This window comes from Tetrao urogallus (assembly GCF_951394365.1).
Source record: "Tetrao urogallus genome assembly, chromosome: 2".
Lineage (NCBI taxonomy): Eukaryota > Metazoa > Chordata > Aves > Galliformes > Phasianidae > Tetrao > Tetrao urogallus.
Window position 1 is genome coordinate 107699073 of NC_136814.1, and position 27595 is coordinate 107726667.

The following is a 27595-nucleotide window of genomic DNA, read 5'->3' on the forward strand; positions in this document are numbered from 1 at the left end:
CAATATAATTTTAGAGTGTAAGCTTGGGGTTTGCAAGCTAATGCTCAGTTCTAGAGAGCTTTGCATGTCCCAGGTTTATTTATTTCTGTACATTTCCTTGCTGTACCTAGAAATGTGGCTGTTAGTGGACAAAGCCAGTGTTGTGGTCAGGAGTGCAATTCAGAATTCTGCTTTGCTCCAGGTTCTGCTGTGAACTTATTTCTAGTGAAGACTGAGCTCAAGACGTTCGAACGCCTCTTCATACCTGCATAGCTGAAAAGTTATTCTGTAAGGTCAGAGTTAGGAATTGGCCTGTGTTCATCAGCATAAACAGTTTTATGCCACTTCCTTTCATGTTTAAAAACAAATCTAACTGCAGGAATGCTTAAAAGGAGGGATAAAAGTTCACACTGTATCATATAGTAATCGTTTTTCAGTTAAGAATTATTAGAATGATTTGAAGCTTACTCCCACCTGCTCCAAGTTGTGTTCCTTGCTGCCAGGCTCTCCTGTAATACTTAACAAGAGAACAAGTTTGTATCTCACAAAATAGTAATGTCATTACTGGTTAAGTGTGCTACGGAAGTATTTTCTGTATGTGTATAAATGTAAAATGTTTTTTAGGTAGTTCATCATGTCTGTAGTTGCTCCTGATAATTCTTTCAGTAGTTTCTCAGGAATAGTAATGTTTCTCTTAATGAAATATTTTATGATACTGAAAATCCTTAAGTTATCCTTCACAAACTTCGAGGAGATGTCTAATGTTACTCTAGTATGAAATGCCTTGTCTTTTCTCAGACTAGTAATTACTGTACTCTTTGTTTCTTAAAATACACTATGTCATTCTGTTTGAAGATCCTTTCTGCTGATGTAAGTATTTGCTGACAATGTAAATTCAAAACACCATCATAGAATCCTTAAGGTTGGATGAGACCTGTAAGATTGTCTGGTCCAGTCTTTGAACGGTAAAACTTAGGTTGTTAAAAAGGTTTGCTGTGCATCTAGAATACATCTAAGGGACCACTTGTGTCAAACTGCAGTTGTATTGCATGATAAAGATTCAAACTTCAAATATTTGCATGTTTAACAGTGATGTTGTGCTTGAAACTCTGGACAGCAGTGAATGTATGTTCAGTGGTATTTATGAAAGCACTATTACCCTCTTGTGTGCGAAAAGACAACTGCAAAGGAGTGGTGGTCATTTTTCCTAATGTTACAGTTCATCCCACGAAACAGCAGAATAAGCCTGTAGCTTAATTTAGAGAATTTAAATGTGAAATTGCCATTGCTTTTATTATTGTTCTCAAACTTAAGATTTTCTTTATAAGCACAGATAATATTTTGCAGTGTCTTTCTGGTAGTGCAGGAAAAGAGTTTTTCAGAGGTGGATGGAATCGCATGGATTGATGTTCTGACGATAAGCTGGAGGGCACTCTTTGGAAATGGGAGGACAATGAAGATCTTAATGTGACTGAGCCAACCAGCCGACACTGTTGTGAGAAACAATATCCTAATAGGGATAAATGGAGGTGTTCCTGGGAAGCAATAAGGACACTGTTGTGCAGATTTGGAGGTTTTTTAATCTTGATTCTGCTCAGGTGAAGAAAGCATCGCAAGAACAGATGTGAAGAAGAAACAGAAGCACTGGAGAGAATTGGAAGCCCACACATGTGTAAGGCTAGGAAAGCTAAATCTGGAGGAAAGCAGCATTTTGTAAGTATGTTGTACATACATGGAGGATCCAAATTTTTAAAGAGTTTGTAAAGAGCAGAAGTTCTGTTTAGTTGCAGATGGGGGCAAGAAGATATTTGCAGGTGGAACTTAAGGTTGTCAAGCATCGTTATTGCAGGTGGTTGCTGCTAATAATTAACGTTTGGGGCAGAAATGATTCTGTCTTCCACCTCAGAGACGTTTGGAGGCGAAAGTGTGCTCATTTTTAAAATAAAAACGTAGTTTGCTTTGTTCTGTGCCTGCGTTTGATTTAGGGGGGGAACGGCTGCAATGGCTGTATGCTCAGGGTCCGGAGCCTGTCCAAAATCACGATGGATTTTGTAATCAAAGCATTTATTATTTTGCTGTGAATAGGCAATCGTACACTGGAAAAAACAGAAGGTTGATCGTGATAGCGCCCAATCTCGGGCTCGTTTCCCCAGGAAGCTAGGGTGCTACGGCGGCACGTTCGACCCACGGAGCCAGCAGTCAGCACTGAAGACGCACATAAATAGCATAAATAGCTGACGGGGCGATGATCAGCCCGCGCTCAACCCGCCCCTTCAGGCACGTCTCCTCAGGAGGCTGCGGCGCATGCGCAGAGCGCCCCACTTCTGTTCCATCGCGCAGTACGCATGCGCACGCACCGCGCTCCCTCCCCCTCGCGCCCTCACGCCTGTGCGCCTGCGCACAGCGTCAGCGGCGCTTGCGCGAGGGTGGGCCGGCCCCGCCGTAGCGAGCGGCGTTCCTTTCCCATCGCCGCTTTTTCTCCGCAGGAAATCGATCCCCTTCGCCGCCAAGATGCCGCGGATTATGATTAAAGGCGGTGTGTGGCGGAACACCGAGGTAGGACTCGGTTCGTTCGGTTGGGCCCCGGCGGTTTGTGTGTGGTGTGTGTGTGTGTAGGGGGGGGGGGGTGGCTGCTTTGCAGCGGTGCGCAGGCGTGGGCGGAGGGGTGGTGGTGCGCATGCGCAGTAGGCAGCTCGGGGCACAGACTGCTGCTAGCGTACCTGGCCCAACTCTGTCGCTGTCAGTAGAGCTCAGTGCTGCTCTTCAGCTCCTTCTTTGCTATGGAACATACCCGGTTGCCTCAGCCACTCCTCACGTATCTTGTTCTCCAGACCCTTCTCTTCAGCAGCGGCTGGGGGACGTGTATGGGTTGTATTGCATCCGCAGATGTCCTTTTCTCAGGCTGGAGCGGGCCTAATAGTGTGTAGGCAGAGTTGTTGCCCCCCGAAGGTGGCTGGAGGGAGTGGAAATGTGACCTAAAAGCCCTTACTGGTGTGTAAATGAGGGCTCAGGGGAGACATTCAAAAGCCAGGCTGGATGGGACTCTGGGCAGCCTGGTCTGGTGGTTGGTTGCACTGTACATAGCAGTGGGTTGGAACTAGATGAACATTGTGGTCCTTTTCAACCCAGGCCATTCTCTGATTCTGTGACCTTGTCACTCTCTACAGCTGTTTGAAAGGCTGTGTAGCAGGGTGAGGCCTGGCCTCTTCTTCTAGGAGACAGTGAGAGGATCAGGGGTAATAGCTCTAAGTAGTGCCAGACGAAGTTCAGGCTTGATATTAAGATAAATTTCTTCTCTGAAGGAGTGGTGAGGCATTGGAATGGGCTGCCCAGGAGGTGGTGGGGTCACTCTGCCTGGAAGTTTTAAAAAAATGTGTAGACGTGATATGATAGGTGATACGATTCTATGTGGCACTGAGGGACGTAGTTACTGGGTACGGTGGAGGTGGGCTGACTGTTGTATTAGATGATCACAGACTCACAGAATGGCCTGGGTTGCAAAGGCCCCCAGCGCTCCTCCAGTCCCAACCCCCTGCTGTGTGCAGGTCGCCAACCAGCAGCCCAGGCTGCCCAGAGCCACATCCAGCCTGGCCTTGAATGCCTGCAGGGATGGGGCACCCACAGCCTCCTTGGGCAACCTGTGCCAGTGCCTCACCACCCTCTGGGGGAAAAACTTCCTCATGATCTTTGAGATCTTTTCCAACTTCAGTCATGTTATGATTCTGTAACACAATGAGGATGGCTATGAGGTGAGCTCATCACCTGCAGCCCAGAGTATTTTATCTGTAAGTATCTACATCTTTCAGAAAAATAAAACAAACAAAACACAACTCCCTTGCTCTCGTTTTTGCCACCACATGCTTTCAGAACTGCACGTGGTTGTGAGAAAGAGAGCAATAGCACATTTCAAGGATGTGAAAATTTGTTATTAGATGTTCAGAGGAAAAGGAGGTACTTGACACTGTATAATCCAGAATTCTACAACATACACTGCAAAGATCAAATCTGTATGTGATTCCAGAAAGCAACGAGAAGAATCAGTGAAATATAAATATATTATGTACTTTATGGGCTTTTAAGCACTTGGCAGCTTGTTAATTGTTTCTAAATAGGAGGTCTGCAGAGGGTGCTTACTCTCTTTTTGTGGTCATCTAGAAATGTTAGAAGAAACAGCAGTAGGTCATATAGGTCTTTGTTTCACTCCAGAGATGAAATAGCATTTTTAGTGCTATTTAATTAACATTGTGGTTCTATGTGCAGCATTAAAAATGCTCCAAGTGGAACAGGGTGGTATCAGGTCCTTAGGAAGATGGCTGGTTGTTTGCAAAAGCACCCACCACTATTGTAATCAGTATGGCTTTTGCATTGCCATGTAACACAAGGGAAAAATTCAGAAGCCAAGGCAGGATTTAGAGATGTTTGGTAATGCTGTTCTATAAATAGAAATAATTTATGAATTATTTCCTGCAGGAGCTCAAACCAGAGCTCATCATCATCTGGGCTTAAAGCTGCTGTGTGCTTCTGTGCTCTGAGAGCTGTTTGTGCTAGACAGAGGATCTGTCCCTGACGAGTAGCATCTGCACCGTGCAGCTGAACAGATTCTGAGCACAGCTACAAGCGCTTATTAGGATTTAGAAGAGGAACATCTGTGATGTAGAAGGCTGTGCAAATAGCTTTGGTGCACTTAAGTATCGCTTTCTGACCTGTGAGGTTATCAGAAATTGTGAACCTGCTTATTTGAGGGAAAAGGAGAGAGAGGGGCTGATGGGTGGATTGAAAGACAGTTAATAAGATAAGATAAGACATGCAGCTTTCAGATATCAGTGCACAATTTGTTGCATGTGGGCAGCCTGGCTCCTATTCTGTTTTTTTCCCCTCTAAGTCTGTGGGCTTTGGGATCTGCTCTTCAGCATATAGCATTCTAAACACTGAGGTGATATATTTTAAGGTAGACAAAGTTCCTTGTTTTTGTAACACCATGTTCAATTAAATTAACCCATGCCAAAAAAAGGTGTTGTTGTGGTATTATTTAAAAGAAGCCACCCAGAGGCGTGTAATTTTATTTTATCATTACCAAACTGCCAAAAGCACCTCTCTACCTCTTCACCTCTGTTACTCAAGGAAGATGTACAGAGCCTTTAAAAACTGCATAAGAGAGCATTGAAACCAGTCATTCCAGAAGGCTTATGAAGTAGACCACGGTAACCATCCCTCACCTTTTTCATACCTTGTCTTCTTATTGATTTTAGTGGTCTCTGGAATGCAAATCCTCATGTACCTGGAAAGTAAAATGTGCAGAAGGAGTGATGCTATGCTGTTCCAATTGGGCAGCCCATTAGATCAAACCCATTGCGTTGTCTTCTTGAGCTCAAACTTGCCATTTTGCCAGTTGTCATTCTTCATAATAACATGCGTTCTTTTCGTTCTAAGGATGAAATTCTGAAAGCAGCTGTGATGAAATATGGCAAAAACCAGTGGTCTCGTATTGCTTCCTTACTGCATCGGAAATCAGCAAAGCAGTGCAAAGCCAGATGGTAAGTGGGGTACTCCACAACTGGGAAAATTGGATTCGTAATTAGTGGCAATTTAGAAGTAACTGCAGATGAATTTCTGTCTGCAGAGAAACTGTAGTTTGGAGATTGTTTGATTACTTCTCTTGTGAGTAACACACGTTCCTATTGATTGAAAGTAATAGCACAAGGAAGACGTGAAACTCCTGGAGTGGGTACAGAGGAGGGCCACTAAGATGATTAGAGAGCTGGAGCAGCTCTCCTATGAGGAAGGGTTGAGGAAACTGGGTTTGTTCAGCTTGGAGAAGAGAAGGCTGTGGGGTGATCTCATTGTGGCCTTCCAGTACTTGAAGGGAGCGGATAAACAGGAGGGGGAACGGCTGTTTGTGAGGGTGGGTGGTGATGGGACAAGGGGGAATGGTTTTAAAGTGAGACAGGGGAGGTTTAGGTTGGATCTGAGGAGGAAGTTTTTCCCCCCGAGGGTGGTGAGGCTTTGGCACAGGTTGCCCAAGGAGGCTGTGGATGCCCCATCCCTGCAGGCATTCAAGGCCAGGCTGGATGTGGCTCTGGGCAGCCTGGGCTGCTGGTTCCTGACCCTGCACATAGCAAGGTTTTCAACCCAGGCCATTCTATGATTCTATGAAATCTCATTGTGATGATTTGAGGAAACACTGCAGTGAATTAGTTCAAGACAAATTGATGGATAACTCGGGACTGTCCCACTGAATGGTTTTTCACTTTCCAACAGGTACGAATGGTTAGATCCAAGCATCAAAAAGACAGAGTGGTCACGAGAAGAAGAAGAGAAGCTGTTGCACCTGGCCAAGCTAATGCCAACCCAGTGGAGAACCATCGCCCCGATCATTGGGAGAACAGCCGCACAGTGTTTGGAGCACTATGAGTTTCTTCTGTGAGTTCCTGCTTTACTAGAGATGCGCAGCAGGAAAATCTGCACAATTTGTTGTATTGATGCATCATTCTCTTCTCCATTTATGCTAAAGAATGGTGGTTGCTAGTAGACTGAGTCCTTCCACTAGCAAGTCTCTAAGAATCATTTCTTTATTGTTGATGTGCTTAACACAAAGGAGGAAGCACGTGGAATTCAGGAGAATGGGCTTGAATACAGTATTGTCAAGGCTGACCCACTTTCTGAGCTTCAGTTTCAGGTTTACGTGGGTGTTGTTTGTCCTTCTGATAAGCATGAGTGAGTATGTAAGAGAGAGAAGGAAAACAAACAGCAGAAAACCCATGCTGTTGTAATGGCTGAATGTGCAGCCATCACTTCTATGTGCTACAGAGGGTTTCTTTGGACCATGAGAAGGAAAAATTGTTTTCCCTTGTGAGCTTTTTTAATTCTGATGATTGAGTTCTCTGCTGTCAGCTTTGTCAGTGTTATATTTTATATAATATTTCATTCTTGTATTACAATATGTTGTTTTTTTCCTTCTCATCTAATTTAATGTTATCTGAATTTACCGTGTTCATAAATCTTTTCTGCAGTTATGAATTATATGAGAAGTGTAATGTATGATACAAGCTTTCTAGTTTGATCCATTTGTGGAGAGTTTTGAGAAAGGGCTGGTTATGCACCTGCAGGAGTACAGAGCCCATTGTAACATGCATGCAATGTATTTTTAGGGACAAAGCTGCTCAGAGAGACAACGAGGAAGAAACTGCTGATGATCCTCGGAAACTTAAACCTGGTGAAATTGATCCAAATCCAGAAACCAAACCAGCCAGGCCAGATCCTATTGATATGGATGAAGGTAAGATAGGAATTTGTTTGCTGTTTCGGACAGCTGTCTGGTTTCTTTGCTTTTCCTTTTTACAGAAATTCCATACTCTGGAACTGTTTTTCTGTCTTATTTTTAATTCCTTCAGAGGAATCAATTTTTTCTCTCTTTTTGGTTTTATCTGAATTATGTGCCTGATCAGTTGGTTAAACTTTTTTCATTTTCTCTTTCTTTGTAGTTTTCTGACTTTCTCATTTCTTTTAGTCACCTTGACTGGCATTTTATTTCTTTGACAAATGCTCTGTTGGGGGACATCATTCTTCTGTATATTCATCTTTTTCCTTACATCCTAGTTACACTCGCACTGAAACACAGCACAACACAACTTTTATTTTCCTGGCACTTTACAGTGTTAGGAGCTAAGAATTGCCCATTGGTAGAATGCCATGAATGCACCAATGCAGAACAGTCAGAGGTTCAGTAGTAGGGTGCTCTTGGATCTGAATGCAAACAGAACAAGTTAACCAACACAGTGCTACTGAATCTAGCTGCAAATGAAGTTACTTCATTTCATTCATGCATTCAGCTTGCATCTTTCTAAATGCATTTTGATTTTCTGCATTGGTTTCTTCTTAGCGGTAGGCATTTTTACTTGAAACCTTTGTTTCATCTGACTGTTTAGAAAACAGATTGGAGCAGCTTGGAGAAAAGTAAAGTTCAGCGATGAGAAATGATGTGACAGCATTGATTCCTTCAGCTTTTAAAGATTGCTAATCTTTATGTCGCTTTTTCTCTCTCGTTACTGCCGTGTTTAAGAGCAAAATTAATAGCTGTATTTGTGCTATTGCAGATGAACTTGAAATGCTGTCTGAAGCTAGAGCTCGTCTGGCTAATACACAGGGAAAAAAGGCTAAAAGAAAAGCAAGAGAGAAGCAGCTGGAAGAAGCTAGGTAAGTATACGCTTAGTTTCAGATACTGGGACTCATTTCATGGACTCTGGAGCATATGGAATGCATAAATTCAGGCACAGGCTTAAGGCTTTGCAGAATTGGACATTTTGATAGTTAGTTAGGACAAGTTAATTCCTGTTGTCTAAATATATGCAGCAATTGATTAAATAGTCCCAGATCTTGGGATCCAGGAGCCACCTATAGATGGGCACTGCAAATCACACAGTATTACTGTCTGTTTAGACGGCTTGCTGCCCTCCAGAAAAGACGAGAACTTCGAGCTGCTGGGATTGAGATACAGAAAAAAAGGAAAAAGAAAAGAGGTGTGGATTACAATGCAGAAATCCCGTTTGAAAAGAAGCCTGCGCCTGGTTTTTATGATACATCAGAGGAAAACTACCAGATTCTGGATGCAGATTTCAGAAAGCTACGTCAGCAGGACCTGGATGGAGAATTGAGATCGTAAGTATGTGCTGTGCTTTGGGAGGGAGCAGTGTGTTGGAACACAAACAGTTAAACAAAAACCACGTGTGTATACATTCCTGTGTTTATTTTTCTATATATTTCTATATGCTTGTATATATGTATTTTTTATACTTAAAAATAATTCATTTCTACCATAATATTTACTATATGTGAGCATATATTTATCAGATACAAACAAAATATAAAAAATAAGTGTGTAAGCAAGTACTTAAACAGCATTTATCTGCTTATCTGTAAAAGCACATGAATACAGATGTAATCGACACGGGTGTGTATATAAACATATAAATAGAAGTCATATAATAATATAATTAATAAATAAATAGGAATAAAATATAAACAATAATTTAATAATAGTAATGATAAATAACTGAATTTGCTAGTTTCAGGAAATGTCTGAAATACTGTGTGTAGGTGTTGTGTTTTCCACGGGACAGACATAGTGCAGGTTGCATCTGCCTTTCTAAAATATCTGGTTGACCTTTTTGCCATGAAAATCAAAGTTCTTACACACATCTGTGCTCTTTAAATGGAAATCCTTGATTCTGTTAAAGCTCTTTTTATTTTGTCTCCTAGTTTTTGGAGTCCTTTCTCAAAGTCCAAACGTTAGTGCTGCTGACAGAACTAACTTCTATTTGTTGCAATATTACTTTTGATGCAATCTGAGTATTTTGATGTAATAATCTTAAGTAGAATTTCCTTGAAAGCTTTGTTTCATCCCCTGCCTTCCTAACACAAGCCCCAACACACTGAAATAAGTGATTAAATGCACGTCTTCAGCAGAAGCCATATGACATGTATGTAATTGTTCAGTTACATTCCTTGTCACTTTTACCAAGAGCTTTGTGCTGAGAGAATAGGTTTAGTACTACATACAGTTCAGCTTCTTAGCTTGTGATGTAATTAATCCTTTCTGTATGGTTCTTAGTTCAGTGGATCTGTTAGGAGGTTCCAACTGCCACAGATTACTGAATTACACTTTCACAGCCTGAATCTATTGATGTTTGGAAAAATATACCATATTTATTAAGCACTAAAGGAAACATAGTTCCCATGTCCCACAGGAAATGTTCTTCCTTCGGCTGCTGCTGGAGGAACAGGGACTGTTCCCATCCACTTTGTAGCTAGCTCAGTTCTTGCACTGACATTTTGTCTTGCTTCAGTGATGGTAGCTGAAACAACCAACCACCTGCTGCCTAATTTTGTAATGTAGAAGCATTATGCTGCTTTCTTGGAGGTTCTGCTGCAGGGTCTGTAGACCGTATCTAATCACTTCTACACAAATCATTTAATTCCTCCTGACTCATGCTTCATTTCAGCCTATTTTGTTAGAGTAGAGCTTTGTTTTTGGTGTTATTTTGTAGCTGCTCTAAAACGATTCTTTTGTCTGTAATAACAGCGAAAGGGAGGGGAGAGAGCGCAAAAAGGACAAACAACACATGAAACGAAAGAAAGAATCAGACTTGCCTTCAGCTATTCTGCAGACCAGCGGGGTGTCAGAGTTTACAAAAAAAAGAAGTAAACTAGTGCTTCCTGCACCTCAGGTAAACAGTGCATTGAATCATAGAATCGTGGAATGGCCCTGGTTGGAAGGGACCTCAAGGATCACGAAGCTCCAACCCCCCTGTGCCATGCAGGGCCACCAACCTTCCCATTTCACAGCAGCCCAGGCTGCCCAGGGCCCCATCCAACCTGGCCTCCAACACCTCCAGGGATGGACGGGGCATCACAGCCTCTCTGGGCAGCTGTTCCAGCACCTCACTGCTCTCATAGCAAAGAACTTCCCCCTGACATCCAACCTAAATCTTCCCTCCCTCAACTTCAAACCATTTCCCCTTGTCCTGCTGTTATCTGCCCTTTCAAAGAGTTGAGTTTTACCAAGCAAGCTATATGTTTTTCATTTCATAGAATCCCAGCATGGCCTGGGTTGCAAAGGCCCACAATGCTCCTCCAGTCCCAACCCCCTGCTATGTGCAGGGTTACCAACCAGCAGCCCAGGCTGCTCAGAGCCACATCCAGCCTGGCCTTGAATGCCTGCAGGGATGGGGCATCCACAGCCTCCTTGGGCATTTCTTATAGCTTGGGTAGGGGGCAAAGGAAATCACTGTCAAGAGGACCAAACCACCCTTTTCTAATAAGCCCAATATATCTCAGATGATTTCTTCCAAAGAGTTGATTCCCCTGCTGTTTGTAGGCTCCCTTTAGGTACTGCAGGCTGCAATGAGTTCACCCTGCAGCTTCTCTCCTCCAGGCTGAACAAGCCCAGCTCCCTCAGCCTGTCTTCGTAGTGGAGGTGCTGCAGCCCTCTGATCATCTTTGTGGCCCTCCTCTGGACCCTCTCCAACAGCTCCCTGCCTTTTTTTATTGGGGGCCCCAGACCTGGACACAGTACATTGCTCAGTAAACCACTTAAAAGGCCAAAGCCAATCAACAATTCCACTTCTGTCAAATTAGTCTAGCAGTCATATTTATCTTACTATGCCTTGAGATTCTCTCTTTACTGGAAGGCATACGTAGACCAGAAGCAATAGGTTTACCTAAGGACACTGTACTTGGACTGATTTTTAAAGTAGACTTGGTGGAAAATGTCTGAAGGAGATAAATTTCATCGGTGTGTATTTGAGCCTTTTGCATCAGGGGGATGGGATGTACCTTGTGACAGTGCTATTTTAGAAACATGACTTTTTCTTAATTGGTTTCAGCATGCATGTAGCACTAATGCAATGCATATCTGGGAAGGGAGTAATGGTGTGAGGGTGTTATTAAAACAAATGGGGAATACCTCCTGACATGCAATACGGATTTTGTTTTTCTAAAGATAATGCTTTGTTTTGTTGTTTTCCTTTCAAAGATATCTGATATAGAGCTTGAAGAAGTTGTTAAAGTAGGCCAGGCAAGTGAGATTGCACGCCAGACTGCTGAGGAATCTGGAATTACAAACTCAGCCTCCAGCACTCTTCTGTCTGAATATAGTGTGACCAACAACAGCATAGCTCTGAGGACTCCCAAAACTCCGGCAGCACAAGACAGGATCCTGCAGGTACAGTTTAAATGCACGGATTACACTTTTGCAGTGGTCAGCTAAATAAAAGGGCAAGTGGCATCAAAGCATTCCTTAGACATGTGATATTGGGGTTTGAGCTGGTGCACACTCTGCAGGATGCAATGAAAGGCATGGATGCAGATCTTCCCCTGTCTGATCAGCTGTTACCATGTTTAGCATTAATCCTAGAATGGCCTGAGCTGCAAAGGCCCACAGCGCTCCTCCAATCCCAACCCCTGCTGTGTGCAGGTCGCCAACCAGCAGCCCAGGCTGCCCAGAGCCACATCCAGCCTGGCCTTGAATGCCTGCAGGGATGGGGCATCCACAGCCTCCTTGGGCAACCTGTGCCAGTGCCTCACCACCCTCGGGGGGAAAAACTTCCTCCTCAGATCCAACCCAAACCTCCCCTGTCTCACTTTAAAACCATTCCCCCTTGTCCCATCACCACCCACCCTCACAAACAGCCGTTAACCATTAACCATTTTCCTGGTGTCTCATGTAATTTCTCTCTGTGTAAGCAAGTATCAAAAATAGGCATGATGTTCACATCCTTTAAACCATTTCCTTTATGTTTTTTACAACTTAGTTTTGGTATTCCCTTTTTTTCCCCTTGAGTAAACCAGAATTAATGGAAACAATTCAAGAATATTTTCCTAGTACTTTATTTGCTTAAAAACACTTAAGATAAGGATTATCAAACTATTTTCTGCTATATGCAGTAGTTTCTTTACCTCAGCTTATTTTTTGTGTGCCTTAATTCTTTATGGTGACAGGCAAAGTTAGAAGTGTGGTGGGGAAATATCTTCGAAGTGCAGTTTGGATGGCCTTAGGCCTTCATTGATGTGAATTTTCAGGGTATCAGTGTGATATTTCTTGTGGAATCTTTAGGATCTTTAAGATGACTGATGAATCTTTTAAATTTATGGAGTGTAGCAAGCCAAAATTAAAATGCCTTTCTGCAGAATGTAATGGTTTGTTAATATCCAGTGTACTGGTGTAATAGAAGTGCTAAACATTTTACACAGTTTGATTGGATATTCAAATAACTTCAGTTATTCTTACTGCTAGTGAACCTGTTAAACGTACATAGTAGAGTGTGACCCCCCAAGTCTCAGTAACATACTGTGTGTTGTGTGGTTTACAGGAAGCACAGAATCTTATGGCTCTCACAAATGTGGATACGCCGTTGAAAGGAGGTCTTAACACCCCCCTGCATGAAAGTGACTTCTCAGGGGTAACCCCGCAGAGGCAGGTTGTTCAGACTCCAAATACTGTGCTTTCCACACCATTCAGGTAAAGCAAACTCTTCTTCCAGTGGGTGCTTGGCTGAGCACCTATGTGATGGGGTGGGGAAGTGGGTGTCTGTGTGAAGAGACAGATCAGCACTTCGAAATGTGTTTCAGCTCTCTTTTGTTTCAAGCATATATTGAACAACTTTTTCATTTTCTGTTTTTGACAAACTCAGCCACGTTATCTTCATTGCTATTTCTACTGTGTGCAACACATAGAATCCCAGCATGGCCTGGGTTGCAAAGGCCCGCAGCGCTCCTCCAGTCCCAACCCCTGCTGTGTGCAGGTCGCCAACCAGCAGCCCAGGCTGCCCAGAGCCACATCCAGCCTGGCCTTGAATGCCTGCAGGGATGGGGCATCCACAGCCTCCTTGGGCAACCTGTGCCAGTGCCTCACCACCCTCTGGGGGAAAAACTTCCTCCTCAGATCCAACCCAAACCTCCCCTGTCTCACTTTAAAACCATTCCCCTTGTCCCATCACCACCTACCCTCACAAACAGCCGCTCCCCCTCCTGTTTATCCACTCCCTTCAAGCACTGGAAGGCCACCATGAGGTCACCCCACAGCCTTCTCTTCTCCAAGCTGAACAAGCCCACTTCCCTCAACCGTTCCTCATAGGAGAGCTGCTCCAAATTCAGTCATGTTTGGTCCAGGATGAGGTGTTCTGTACTCTACAGCAATATAAATTGTACTGTAATACAATACAATAGCAATACAAAAAGCAATAGCAGAGCATTAGTAGTAAGGTGGCATGTCATTCCATATGTGGATTCTAGCTTTTCCAAAGCATTAGCTCTGAGCTGAAGGTGGGAGGTCCTTTAGCCAAATCCATTTGGAATTTTTGAAAAGCTGGGGTAAATATTTTATAAGCCATATAAATCTAAAATTAAATATTCCTTATATTGCCAATCTAAATAGTGTGGGCTTGTTGGTTTAACTCTGAGAGTGGGTCCTGAATAAATATATATCCCACAAGAGCCAAATACCATAGAGCTAAAAAATAATATGCTTGGTACATTTTGTCTGTCAAATTTTTCAACCTAAGTTCTATTTTGACTTGTGTCGTGCCAGTAGAAGTAGAGAATGAAGTAAAAGGGACCTTTATGGCAGCTTTTCAAAAGCAGTTCTGTTTTGTTAAAAGCTGTATGCAAAAGCCCTGTGCTTTTAATGAATCTACACGAATGATCTGTTGGAGTAAGTGAGGTGTAGAATGACTAGAAATGTCCTGGGGGGATCTGGATGTTCGTTTGGGTCATTGTATATTAAAAATATTTGTATTTTCTGAGGTATGGAGGTATTGCTTTGTTTTTTCAGCTTCTGAAGTTCAGGTTTACCCAGGTAAATATGACTTTGCTTTAATAAGCTTTGTATCAGCTTGGCTTCTTGATAAAAGTTCAGTGTTAGTGTAAAAATCCAATACCTTGAGAGGTTGTGCCCTCCATTAGATTTTATTTTGTCAGGTCCTAGTTCTAAGAGTTATGTTATAACATTGAATCTTATAATGTGGGTGGAACTGAGACAGCTAAAAAAGAATCCACTTACCTAGAAATATTTTTTTCTGGAAAGTTAGCATAAAGCTTTTTCTGCTAGCATAATCAAGTAAGCATATATATGTAATATGAAACATTCATTTCATAGAATTGTGATTTGGTTGCAAAGGATGGTCAAGATCATCTAGCCAGCCATCCTCCTATCACCATTTGAAAACATGAAGATGGTTTTTTCTGCTTCTTTAACAGCTCCTTATCACATTTTATTTTTGTTTTTAAACTGTTACCATCACCACATGAAATCTCATCCTAAGTAGGCAAGAGAAAACTTGTGCCTATCCAAGGCCACGTCTGTATATCCTGTAATTTTTCAGGTAGGAGGTTATTGGAATAATCTAGAGGAGAAGCAAGTAAGGCCCATGGAATTTAAGACATAATTCATTTTTCCTAACCTTGTATGCTTAAAATTAATTTATGTGATACAGTTATCCTTGAATTAGCAGTGAAAGGGAAGCAGCACTTTCAGAGTAATCCGTTATGTTATAAGATGGGACAGCTGTTACACTGTAGGAGCTCAGAGTGAATGACTTGCCCCAGGTGGCAGGGAAATGAGAGGCAGCGTTTAAATCCTAATTACAACAGGATATTTGACAGGAATGATCTCTTCCCAATGGCTGCAACAGGGGGTTGATGTAGTTCCTGAAACTTCTCTTAATGTGATGATGTGTTTGGGTTTCAGCTTAACAGGCCTTTGGTTACACCTTGATAGATTTTTCTTCTGATTGCATCTGAGGTTTTCACTGCCTCGTGGCCGTACACACAGAGCATAGATTGAATTGATCAGTTGAGTCGTGTAACTTCTTGCGGTGCTCAGACGTCAGCAAGTTGTGTTCTTTGGGGAAAACAAAACAGAATTGTATTTGCACTTCCTCCAGAACACCTTCCCAAGGACAAGAAGGCTTAACTCCTCGTGGAGGGCTGACTCCTAAACCTGTGGCTGGTACAACTCCTGGTAGAACTCCGCTGCGTGATAAATTGAACATCAACCCAGAAGAGGGCATGGCAGATTACAGTGACCCATCTTATGCAAAACAGATGGTAAGAATTGAAGTTAAATGCTCTGTTAACTATCAGGGTTTTTAATTTGTTGCCTTCTAAACAGAACTTTATTTTATGTAAACTGTTATTTCTGTTGCTTGTCGGTGGTCATCACCTGGTAAACTCAAATCTTTGCACTGTCATAACATCAGTAATTCATTTAAAAAAACAGATTTTTTTCTGATTAAAGCAGCTTTGCTTGCACCTAGTGAAAGCACTCCAGAATTATTCATCAAAGAAGACATAGTTAAGTTTCAGTACTACTTGAATCTTTGAAGCTGAGCAGGAAATGTACCTTAAAGAAGCATTCAGTTTTCTTGCAGTTATGCTCAGCCCTCAAATCCTTCATCATCCTCACTTGCCAGTTCACCTACAGGACCTTTTGATCTGTCCCATTAGCAGCATTGAGCTAGAGGAGTTTTTGCCATTAGTAGCACTGTGGACATGTCCAGTGATCTGAATGCCATCCAGACTCTTGTCTTGGGCAACAGATGTTTCCATTCCTGCAGACTGTGCCAGAGGTGCCCTGCCAATTAGTCTTGGTATAAAAAGAGCTTTTAATTAACAGGTGGCACCTTGGGAACTCTTTTTATGTGGCTGATTGTGCAGCCTTAACCATAACTTTGGATGTCTCCTACAAGAGCTATTGATGATTGTTCTTTTTGGGGTAGCTTAGAATATCCATCTCAAGTATTTGGTATGTTCATCTCATAAAATAATTTCTAGACATCGGAGTTTCGTCATTGCTTGAAAACAAGGCTTATTTGATATCCTTGTACGTATTTTGGTTGTGTTTTAGTCTGTTTGAAGTAAAGCCTTTTGCTGTTAGAAGGAATGCTGGGACTTTGGGTTCTTGATGAACTTCCAGATCTGATGGTGTTTGTTTCCATTTTCTTTCAGTACAACAATCCCCAAAGCTGGGATCAACAGCAATGAAAGAAAAATAAAGTTAGGCTTACAAATGAGTGAGAGGGAATGCATTTTCACATTATTTTCAGTTTCTTAAAAGGCATTTTTGTGAATCTCTACACTTGTTCTGACACTGCTGGAAGGTGAAGATGCCATGCTGTATATTTCAGTATATTTCAGCTTGTTTGGAGACTGTTAGCTGTCTTTAAGAACCCTCTATGTTGCTTTTAGCATCAGAGAGCATTTATGTGGATACATTCTGGGTAGTGTTTTGTAGGCTAGCTTGGTTTGGTAACATTTCTTCTGTCAGACCTCGCAAAGCCAAAAAAACCTGAATTTCTGTAGTACTTGTGTGTTGTTCATGTCCTTTGATGCAGATGAATGGAATTCTATCATACTCTTCATCAGTGCCTGAATTCAGAAACATATCTTACCACTCTTCCAACAGGAGAGGGAGTCTCGTGAACACCTTCGCCTGGGGCTCATGGCCCTTCCTGCTCCAAAGAATGACTTTGAGATCGTTCTACCTGAAAATGCAGAGAAAGAACTTGAGGAACCTGAAGTAGATGAAGCCTTTGTAGAAGATACTGCTGATATAGAAGCCCGCAAGCAGGTAGATATATATATGTAATGCAGAGAGTGTCTTTTCTTTAGAATACAGTGTGGTCCTTGTATGTTTCTCATAGTTTCATACACGTTTAGTTGTACAGCTTCTGTGGAATAAGAGACTAAAACGTGCTTGCTTTCTACCTGCCATCAGAGTGAACACACACATGCAGGCATAGTCAGTTTTCACTCTGAATCATTTTCCTACCCAGTTAATGCTGTGTGGTGCTCCTTTTCTTTTATGATAGTCTTCTTTTGTTCCCTCAGGGTAAAACATATCATTAAAAACATTTTTCAGCAGAGGTACATGCTTAAAATTAAGCATGTGATTATAGTGCTTTTTTCAGTGTCAGGTTACACTCAAGGTTAAAAGTTATTCTTTGGAAGACCTAAGAGGTGCATTCAAATTCAGGCAGACTGGTAGAAGATAAAGAGGTAACTGTGCAGTGAGTTGGTCAGTTTATAGGAGATTACTACAGGATTATCCAGACAGAGAAATTGTGACTAGATCCTTGTTGTTGTTTCAGAGTTATAGAAGCCTGTAGGAAATAGTAGCTTTAAACCTCCGTTCTGCTAATTAGATAGCTGTAGTAGCCAGTATTTTCATTTTATGTGTATCCTTTATATGTAGAAAGTGGAACGTAGGGAAAAATACTGTGTATGTCATAGAGGGGGACAGAGAGTGTTGGCTACAGATTTAAAAATCTCTCTTAGTGGCAGATTTCAAGCTTAAGGAGGGTAAATTTAGACTGGATATAAGGAAGAAGTCTTTTGCAGTGTGGGTGGTGAGGCACTGGCACAGGTTGCCCAGAGGTGTGGTGGATGCCTCATCCCTGGAGACTTTCAGGGCAAGGCTGGATCAGGCCCTGGGCAAACTGATGTAGCTGTGGTGTCCCTGTGCATTGCAGGGCATTTGGGCTGGAAGACCTTTAAAAGTCCCTTCCAACTCTAAGGATTCTATGATTCTGTGATTTCCTGTCTGGAGAGTTACAGTAGAATTAAAACTGAATGTTGAGAAATTGGTAAAGAACTCTTTTTGGGATGAAGGAAAACGTGATGGCTTGAAAAGGCATGTTAGGATTGCTGTCCTCTTAATTTCTTACTCATTAACATGAGTGGATATTAATTATGATGTCATCACATAAAGTGTGAGCTCTTACTTGGCTCTGGGTTCGTAACATGAGGTCTTTGTTCTTTATGGAATCTTTGCTGCAGTAATCAATTGGTGTTTCTATCACATGTATCTGTAGGAAGCATTTGATTTTATTGCAGTAGCTGAAGTAACCTTTAGCATGTCTGTGTAGGCTCTCCGAGATGCAGAGAGAGCCAAGGAGCTGAAGAGAATGCACAAAGCTGTTCAGAAAAATCTACCAAGACCCTCAGAAGTAAGTGAAAATAACATTCATTTTCAAGGAAAAAAGAAGGTTTTAATTGTTAAAGGAGGAAATGCATTTAAGTATACAGTGAAAGAATAAAATCCTTTCTTTAGTGTGCTGAATTCAGCTTTTCACAGTGAAAATATCAAGAGGTTTTTCATATGCACGGCTGAAAATGTGACTGGATTCTGGTTGCTCGATCTGTGTCGTACAGCAAGGGTTTTTGGCACCAAGTCTATTTGATTTAACTGATGAAAAGAAATCTTGTTCAGATAGAATGTAACGTACAATGTTTGTGAACCTGTTTATTCTTATGCAGGTTAATGAAACAGTATTGAGACCCGTGAATGTAGAGCCACCTCTAACAGATTTGCAGAGAAGTGAAGAGCTAATAAAGAAAGAGATGATTACAATGCTTCATTTTGACCTTTTACACCACCCGTTTGGAGAACAGCCTGCTGGTAAGAAGGGGAAAGGCCCAGGATTTGGAACCAACAGTGCAGAACATATGGCTTACTTGGAACAAAACCCTTATGAGAAGTTCTCCAAAGAGGATCTCAAGAAGGTGAGAATTACACAGCCTAATTACCACTGACCTGTGGTCATTTTATGTCACAGTTCTGTAATCTCGTAGTAAAAGGTGGAGTCAAGCCTGTGCTGAGTTGGGTGATCTCTTAGTACAGACTGAATATGACATTGATAGCCTGCTTACCACATGGAGCAGTAGAATTATCCAGTTATGCTTCTCATGCTTGATCCAACAATGCTGTGCTGGAGCAGAGCCTGCTGTGGCAAGTGATCTTCAAAGCATACCTGCTTAGAGTGCTGAATAAGCAGAGCAGGCTGCCACTGGGTGAAACGAGGAGGCTGTCTGGGTGTTCTGTTGTCTTTTGCATTGTAATTCCAAGCTAAATAGTCCTGAGCCAGGGGTTCCAGTTTGGCTCTTTTATGGAAGCAGCTACAGATGTTGCATTTGCTGCCAAGTGACAAAGTGTTCAGACACACAGTGCTATGGTTAGCTCTTTCAAAGAACTTCACCTGTATACTCGTGCCAGTAACCTTTTACCAGATGCTTAGAGGGGTGATGATAAAAATAAAGGTAAAATCACGTGCCACCAAATCATCTGTTTTAAGCTGATTCCTGCTATCTGCAACTTGCATTCTGACAACAGCTGTTATATCTTCACCTAAATCTCATTACTTCAAAGTGAGTATATGGATAAATGTGCAGATTTCAAACCCATCTCCTTGACTGTATCTGACTAATGAATCAACAGCCTAAAATGAGAAACACTGAACAGCATGTACTTCAAATTGCTGTTAAATGAAAACTTATACTCAAAAATTTCTTAGCAGGAGAAATAAAAGGTGGAAAATGCAGCTAGATCAAGAATCTCACTGTCCTGCCTATGTCAGATTGTTCCACTGGGAACATTCTCTGAGTGCTTTCTCTGGTTTGTTTTGAATGCAAGAGGAATTCAGTTGTCTGTTACTTCCTTTGAAGACTGCTGTGTAGTCAAGAAATTTTTGTCTGGGAACTTCAGAATCCCTAGAATTTTTTTCTCCTACCTATGTTTTGTAATTAGTTTATTTCTCATCATTTCCAACAGGCACAGGATCTACTGGCACAAGAAATGGAAGTGGTGAAGCAAGGAATGGGGCATGGTGAGCTCTCAAGTGAGGCTTATAACCAGGTGTGGGAAGAATGTTACAGCCAAGTGTTGTATCTGCCTGGACAGAGTCGCTACACAAGAGCTAACTTGGCCAGCAAAAAAGACAGGATAGAGTCACTTGAAAAGAGGCTTGAGGTCAGTGTCACTTTGTTCTGTTTGCACACTTCTGCACCTGCTTTTCTATTGTAATTCTCATGATGTGTTATTTATTTGCACGTCATTCAGGTCTGTCAGTGGCATTCCTTTAAAAAAAGTTGTTGGGAATTCCCTTCGTGACTACAGAGATGTTTTTGAGGCGTTTCCATTGCTTTCTTTCCTTTTCTTTAAAAGTATTTCTGCAGTATTCCCTGGCACAGTGTTCTCTGAACATGAGAAGAACCTGGTCTAGTATAAATGGGGAGGCTGGTGGCCCTGCCTGTGGGAGGGGGGTTGGAGATTCGTAATCCTTGAGGTCCCTTCCTACCTGGGCCATTCTGTGATTCTGTGGAGTCTCTGGTGACAGTCAGAACCCTGCCTGGATGCTTCCCTGTGCAACCTGCTGTAAGGAACTGCTTTAGAGGGAGGTTGGACTTGGTGATCTCCAGAGGTCCCTTCCATTCCCTGTGACTGTGTGATGTCACCCGCTTTATTCTCAAGTGGAGAGCAAGTCAGTCTCAGCTCTTCTTTATTTCAGGGTGGCATCTTTGCAGTTTACTGAGTCTCTGCAATTAGCAGATCAGATGCCAGGTCTCTCTGGTTTTGTGCTTTGTCTGTGGTAGTGGACAGTATGAGGTATTTCAGGGAAACATGTTTTACAGCTCTCTCTCTGTCCTAAAACCTCTCTCATGTTCTCATTTCAACTCAAGTTTTGTTTTCTGATTGACTTGACTTTGTCAAATATTTTACCATTGCCTGTTACATGGGTGAAGGTTCAGCTAGTTCCAGTAGTGTCCCAAAAGGAGAATAGTGGTTGTGATTCTATTCCCTTTTATCAGGAAGAACTAGGCTCTTCATATGTGTATTTTAAACTCAAATTTTGAGTTCTGGTTCCTTAACAAGTCTTTTCTGCTTGTACAAATTGACAGGTCAGATAGCAGCATCTCACCAGTGTGTCTGCATGTAGTTTTAGTACCATGGGAGTGTACTGGGACCAAGAGTTGAAATGAGACCACTCTTCTGCTTTCTGAGTTGTACAGTGCAGCATTCTCCAGTGACAGCTTGCTTGCACTTACTTATTCAAAACACAGCAGTCATAAGCATTAAGATTTGATGAAATATCCTAGAATTGAGCCAAATTCTATCCTTCCTAGATTGCTGCTCTGTGTTTGAGTTGCTCCATAGACTGCTTCTTGTGATCATTTGCCAATCTGACTTTCTTATCTTCATTCCAGCCCTGTTCAGATCCTCTGTTCTGAGCTCTGTCAGCCTCTGTCATGTGTTGCTCATAGGTAAAATGCAATGTGAGTGCAGTTATCTGGTTCACACAGCAGCTTTGGAAAATCAGCTGCAAGGATGACTCAGTCACACTTTCACTCTGCTATCCAGTCATATCAGAGCTCTGATCTGCATGAGAAAAAGAAAAGCTTACAGGCAACTTACACTTGGAGCAGTGTGTTGATTTGGTGTGTGCCCTGACTTTGTGCAGTCCTGTGCTAACAGTGCGTTTTCTGATACTGGATTTTTTTTGTTTGTTTCAGCAGCAATTATCAGAATCCCTCACTCTCTCGTGCTTAATCAGTTAGGGCTGTGTGGGGAAGAAATCATCTGAGATATATTGGGCTCATTAAAGAAGAGTGGTTTGGTCCTTTTCACAGTGATTTCCTTTGCCCCCTACCCAAGCTATAAGAAATGCCCAAGGAGGCTGTGGATGCCCCATCCCTGCAGGCATTCAAGGCCAGGCTGGATGTGGCTCTGGGCAGCCTGGGCTGCTGGTTGGTGACCTGCACACAGCAGGGGGTTGGGACTGGAGGAGCGCTGTGGGCCTTTGCAACCCAGGCCATGCTGGGATTCTGTGAAATGCAAACATAGATAGCTTGCTTGGTAAAACTCAACTCTTTGAAAGGGCAGATAACAGCAGGACAAGGGGAAATGGTTTGAAGTTGAGGGAGGGGTGATTTAAGTTGAATGTCAGGGGGAAGTTCTTTGCTATGAGAGCAGTGAGGTGCTGGAACAGAGAGGCTGCCCAGAGAGGCTGTGATGCCCCGTCCATCCCTGGAGGTGTTCAAGGCCAGGTTGGATGGGGCCCTGGGCAGCCTGGGCTGCTATGAAATGGGGAGGTTGGTGGCCCTGCCTGTGACGGGGGTTTGGAGCTTCACGATCCTTGAGGTCCCTTCCAACCCAGGCCATTCTATGATAAGATTCTATGATAAAATTTAAGCTAGTTTTAAATTGCACAGAACATGTGCTCAGACTTGCAGTATGTCATTATCTGTTTTCCAGAGCACAGTTTTAACCTACAAGATTCTTTAAATTATGCAAGCATGAGACTACTTTTTTCCAATGGTAAAAGGAAAGTTCATTTTCTTAAGTTTCCCTGTGTTTAACGTCAGTGTATCTACAAGTAAACAGCTGCAAACACCTCCTACCATGGAAATGACCTCTTAGGGGATAGTCGGGCTGAATCTCCGCCTGATTCACGTGTAATGCAGAATGGGTGTGTTTTGTAATGTCTGCTGACCGAGGATTTAGTCTACACGTAGACTCCCTGAGTGTTGGGCCACCGTTTGGGCCATGAGCAGGTCATCTCCGTGGAGCTGGGATTCGAGCAGCTTGGCCTTAGTGCTGAGTGCCTGCCATGCTGCTGCTTGCCCAGCAGAGAGCACCACCGTCCCACATAACGCTGCTCTCGTCTTGCAAGAGTTTTCCTGACAGCTTTGCAAGCACAGCAGCACCCAGCTTGCATGGCAGGAGGGGCTGTGCTGGCATCCCACTAGCAATCAGAGGGCTGTAACAAATTTGTGTACAAATACTTTGGAAATTTAGATATTCTACACCCAAAACTGCTTTAGAAGTAGATTATTAAAGCTGCGAAGTCAAACAGCCAAAGTTAGGGAATGCACAAGCAGCCTTACTCTGGCAGCTTTAATTTCCTTATGCATATACATTATGAGGCAGTCTTTAATTTTGTGATTACAGCCTAGTTTTTTTCCACAGACTCATTTACTGCGAGGATGGATGGTATTTGCTTAATGAGTAGCTATTGAATATTTTGTTTTCTCATCATTGTTCAGTGTGTGGCCCTCTGCCTTTATGCTGCAGATTATTTCTGAGGTCTGCATTGATTACTTCTGTGTGGGCTTCTTTATGCTGTTCATCTCTGTTTATATCCTCCCAGTATTTGAATAAATGGTTGCCAGTGGTATTAAGGATAGTGAAGCAGGGTGAGATCAAAAAAAATCATTTATTCAGCTCCTTCTGCGTTTGTTCATTCTGTCAGTACTTGTTCTCTGGTCAGCTAGCAGACTGAAGGCCCTGTCAAGAGGAAAGCTTTCATTTGCTTATCAGCATGGTGTGGGACTCCATGAAAGAGACAGGTAACAAAAGCACAGCCAGCTTTGGCTGTGATCAGTCGCTGTGATCATCAAGCTCCACGTCTTGCTAACATCTTCAGATTAGCCAGAAGCTTTGAGCTCTGCTAGACAAGGATATAATTGCTTGGTGCACTCAGAGTGAGGTGAGAGCAAGCTTGTTCATGCCTTCACCACACCCTAATCAGGGTGGCTGCAGGTGCAGGGATAGGACTGGGTTGCCTTTCACTGGTGTTTGTTGAGTGCAGGTGAACTTTGCAGAGTTAAATTGGAGCTGAAGAGCTCCACACGTGTATGCAGACTGTGGTTCATTGCAGCTCTGTTGCCTGCCCTATGTAGAAATGTCTTAAAAGAGATATATAGAGGTATAGTTCTCAAAGTATAGATTACCAGCTGGCCTGTTTTAGTTAATAATAAATTGAAAGCATAGTAGTTCAATGAACAAACGAGTATAGAATGGAAATAAAAAGAAATGGAAAATCAACACAGCTTTTTTTTTCCTTTCCTTTTCCTCAGAAATGATAAAACTTGCCTTCATTTTAAGGTTTTCCCAAGGAATGTTATCTGAAAGCAGTATCAGTTGAAGTAATTATTGTAATGGGAAGTATCAGAAAAATGCAGTACACCAAGGTATTTGCTTGTTCTCTGTCTTCTTAGGAGAGAACGAAAACTGAAATAGGATCTGCCAGCAACAACTGATACTGGTCAGCTCTCGGGCTGCCTCTTGCCTTTCCTGTTGCACTAAGATGAGTAGGAGAAAGCCACCACTGCTCAGTGGTAGGTGCTGGGGCCAGCTGCACGTTGTGCAGTCGCTGTGTGCTGCTTCCCTATGGGACTGCTAACACCCTGTGTGAAAATGGCAGCCATCTCCAGCACTGCCTTTATGGCTCAGTGGTTGGATCGATGGTGTGGACAAGTGGTGTCTTTTCTCTAATTGGCTTCGTTTTGCTACCTGTGTGATTTAGTGGTGGCAGCTTTGTGTATGTGGACACAGCAGGTCAGTGCTGTTACTGATGGACTCGAGGAGGCAAAGCAGAGCAACCATGAAGAGCTTCTGTTTGCTTGGATATCTTGCCCAGGCATCATCTATAGTAATACACAATACAATGATAGATTTAGCTTGGAATACTGGAACATATTTCCACATATTACTAATTCTTTTTGTGTCTCCTTTGAATATTTTAGACACTGTAAATGGGAGGAGGGTACGACTTGAACATTTAGAAGTCACGGTGTTTTGTGTCCATGCAGGTTAATCCCCCTGATTTCACTGTGAGTCGATGGTACAGTTTGCTTTTGCTTGAATCCAGGTGGGATTTCCTGATCTTTGCATTTACTTCTACAGATGTGGTGTATTTGTTCCGGGGTGGCTATCCTGCAGGTTAGTCCTTTCACAGATGGGAGTGTTCTCAAGCACAGTGGCACTGAGTCACTATCAGTTCTCTGCAACACCTTGCATTTGCTTCTCTTCCAAGCAGTGCACTTACAAAGCAAACTGTTCCTACCCCAGGTTATGTGTTAAGCCAGGAACCTTATCAAGAGAAAGGAAGTAGTAGAGGCATCTGTTGAAGCTAATTGCTTCCCTTTGTAATTCAGAACATGAGATGTGTTTGCCAGTGTTACTTTCTATTTGAAGAGTTCATAATGTTGGCTTTGCTGCTTTCAGGTACTTTTATTAATATCGTGGTAGTTTTGTCCTCGTTGCACTTGATTACATCAGATTACAATTCCATGCAGCATTGTAGTTTTGTAGGGTTTATACTTCTTTCTCCTGGTTAACACAAATGGATAGCAGATGCATTAAGAATTGTCTTTACCTCTGTGTGAAAACACTGTTAACTAAAACCACTTCTAACTCCTTACCAGTCTGTGTGGTGGATAGGAGGCTCTCATGCTTCTGCTGATGCTGAAAAGCAGCAGCATCTCTGCATTGTCTCCAGCAGCTCCCTGTAAATGATTTCTCACCTTGTAGTAATGCTTCTGCAACTCCACATTAATCTGGTTTTGTTCCTTGATCTGGCAGCAGATAAATTATTTTTAGGTGAAGAACCAGACCCCTTTCTGTAGCAGCTGGCTGTTAGGTCAGCTTAGCCTGTGATACATCGCATCTTCACTTGCAGGATTTGGGATTATTTGTGAGATCTGTAATGAGGCTGCTGTCCATAACTTGTGCTGCAATAAATAAAAGTTCTTCTGTAGCCAAGGATAACTTATGTCTGGAGTAAGAAAAGACACCCTGCCTGAGAAGATAACTGATGTAGCCAGAAACACATTTTCTCTCTAGCGTGTGTGTATTCGCTGCCTATTTTTAAGCAAATCCCATGAGTTCAGCTTCAATACACTTCATTGTAGCCTCCTAACTAAAACAAAACTGCAGTTGCCTTAGGCTTCCCTTGTTTTTGGTGGAGAGACAAGGCACCTCCTGAGAGCAGCTCTGACTGCCTAGGAGTTGTATTTCCCTCTGGAGGCTTCTACTTTTCTCTTTTGATTACAGAGGCACCTACAGCATCTCAGATAAGGGAAACAAAACTAGGTCTTAATGTCTCCTTCAGTTCCTCTGTCTCTGGAACAGGATTTAATGTCTGCTTTATGGAATTCTGTGAAGTTGTTTGCAAGGCAAGACTTGTGTCTGAAAATCACTTCCTAAAACTGCTAAATCTTAAGTGTGCTTGTAATAGCTGGAAAGTAATCTTTTCAGTTCACTACTTGTTCTGTGGAGCTTTGCATCTTTGCTTTTTAAAAGTTTGGAATAAAAACCAGGTAAATCCTTTAGGTAAGGGAGCATATAAACAGAAGTAAGAATGGCTGTTTGTGAGGGTGGATGGTGATGGGACAAGGGGAATGGTTTTAAAGTGAGACAGGGGAGATTTAGGTTGGATCTGAGGAGGAAGTTTTTCCCCCCGAGGGTGGTGAGGCACTGGCACAGGTTGCCCAAGGAGGCTGTGGATGCCCCATCCCTGCAGGCATTCAAGGCCAGGCTGGATGTGGCTCTGGGCAGCCTGGGCTGCTGGTTGGCGACCTGCACACAGCAGGGGGTTGGGACTGGAGGAGCGCTGTGGGCCTTTGCAACCCAGGCCATGCTGTGATTCTAAGTTGACAATTCTGAAATGAAAATGTATCAGTCCAATGTGAAGTAAAATTGAAGACATTTAGTCAAGATCACAAGAAGTAAGAAGCCAATAATGAGAAAATTGCTATAAAATCAACTGTTTGCATTGCTCTCTGGAAAAAAAGTTTAAGAGCAAAAGGACAGTACTGTTACCCGAGGCTGAGAGCCTGAGCAACGCCATTACTGTAAGCACTGAAGTCCCAGGGAACAGCTGGATTTGAGTAAAACTCCATCTGCTTTCCTCCTCCCTGCTCATGGCAGTGACACTATCAGTGGGGTACATGGTGAGCTGCTGGCCATAAGTGTAACTGGTGGGGGAAACCAAGGGCTCAGTATACTGTCAGCTTAGAGTCCTAGAAAGGCCTGGGTTGCAAAAGACCACAGTGCTCACCCAGTTCCAACCCCCTGCTGCGTGCAGGGTCACCAACCAGCAGCCCAGGCTGCCCAGAGCCACATCCAGCCTGGTCTTCTCAGGTCATAATGTTTCATGGGGGCTGGGTTAACTCTTTTGTGTAGAAGAAAGCCTTTCTCCATTTGCTTACTTCACCTCTTCAGTCCAGGTTGAGCCAAAACACCTGAAATGGACAGAAAAAAAAAGAGTTCTTTAAAGTGTATTGCATTTTTATTGCCAGTTGCTCATAGTATGGGGGAATCTTTCCTGTGTCTGTAACAATTGGTTTCCTACGTGTTGTTTGGGTAAACTTGGTCTACGAACTCACAGGACTGTTAGGAAGCAGCCTGAGAAGCTGGGGTCTGCACTGATCCTTCTTGAGGTTAATAATGCTGTGCTTGTTGTGTTATCTTATTACACAGCAGCAACCACTCAGTGCTTACAGA

At 42.7% G+C, this 27595-nt stretch overlaps 1 protein-coding gene across 1 annotated transcript in view; it reads left to right on the top strand.

Annotated features, from left to right (window-relative positions):
* Positions 1-2490: 2490 nt before the first annotated feature.
* CDC5L (cell division cycle 5 like) overlaps positions 2491-27595 on the top strand; it is a gene marked incomplete at both ends in the record, with an annotated part of 30605 nt that continues 5500 nt past the window's right edge. Inside the window, 14 exons of the mRNA XM_079550013.1 lie at positions 2491-2535; positions 5410-5513; positions 6238-6399; positions 7128-7255; positions 8073-8172; positions 8416-8634; positions 10058-10202; positions 11510-11698; positions 12846-12994; positions 15417-15579; positions 16937-17101; positions 18399-18479; positions 18790-19035; positions 20081-20278. Coding sequence (XP_079406139.1) covers positions 2491-2535; positions 5410-5513; positions 6238-6399; positions 7128-7255; positions 8073-8172; positions 8416-8634; positions 10058-10202; positions 11510-11698; positions 12846-12994; positions 15417-15579; positions 16937-17101; positions 18399-18479; positions 18790-19035; positions 20081-20278 — 2094 coding nt within the window. The remainder of the gene's footprint in view (positions 2536-5409; positions 5514-6237; positions 6400-7127; positions 7256-8072; positions 8173-8415; positions 8635-10057; positions 10203-11509; positions 11699-12845; positions 12995-15416; positions 15580-16936; positions 17102-18398; positions 18480-18789; positions 19036-20080; positions 20279-27595) is intronic.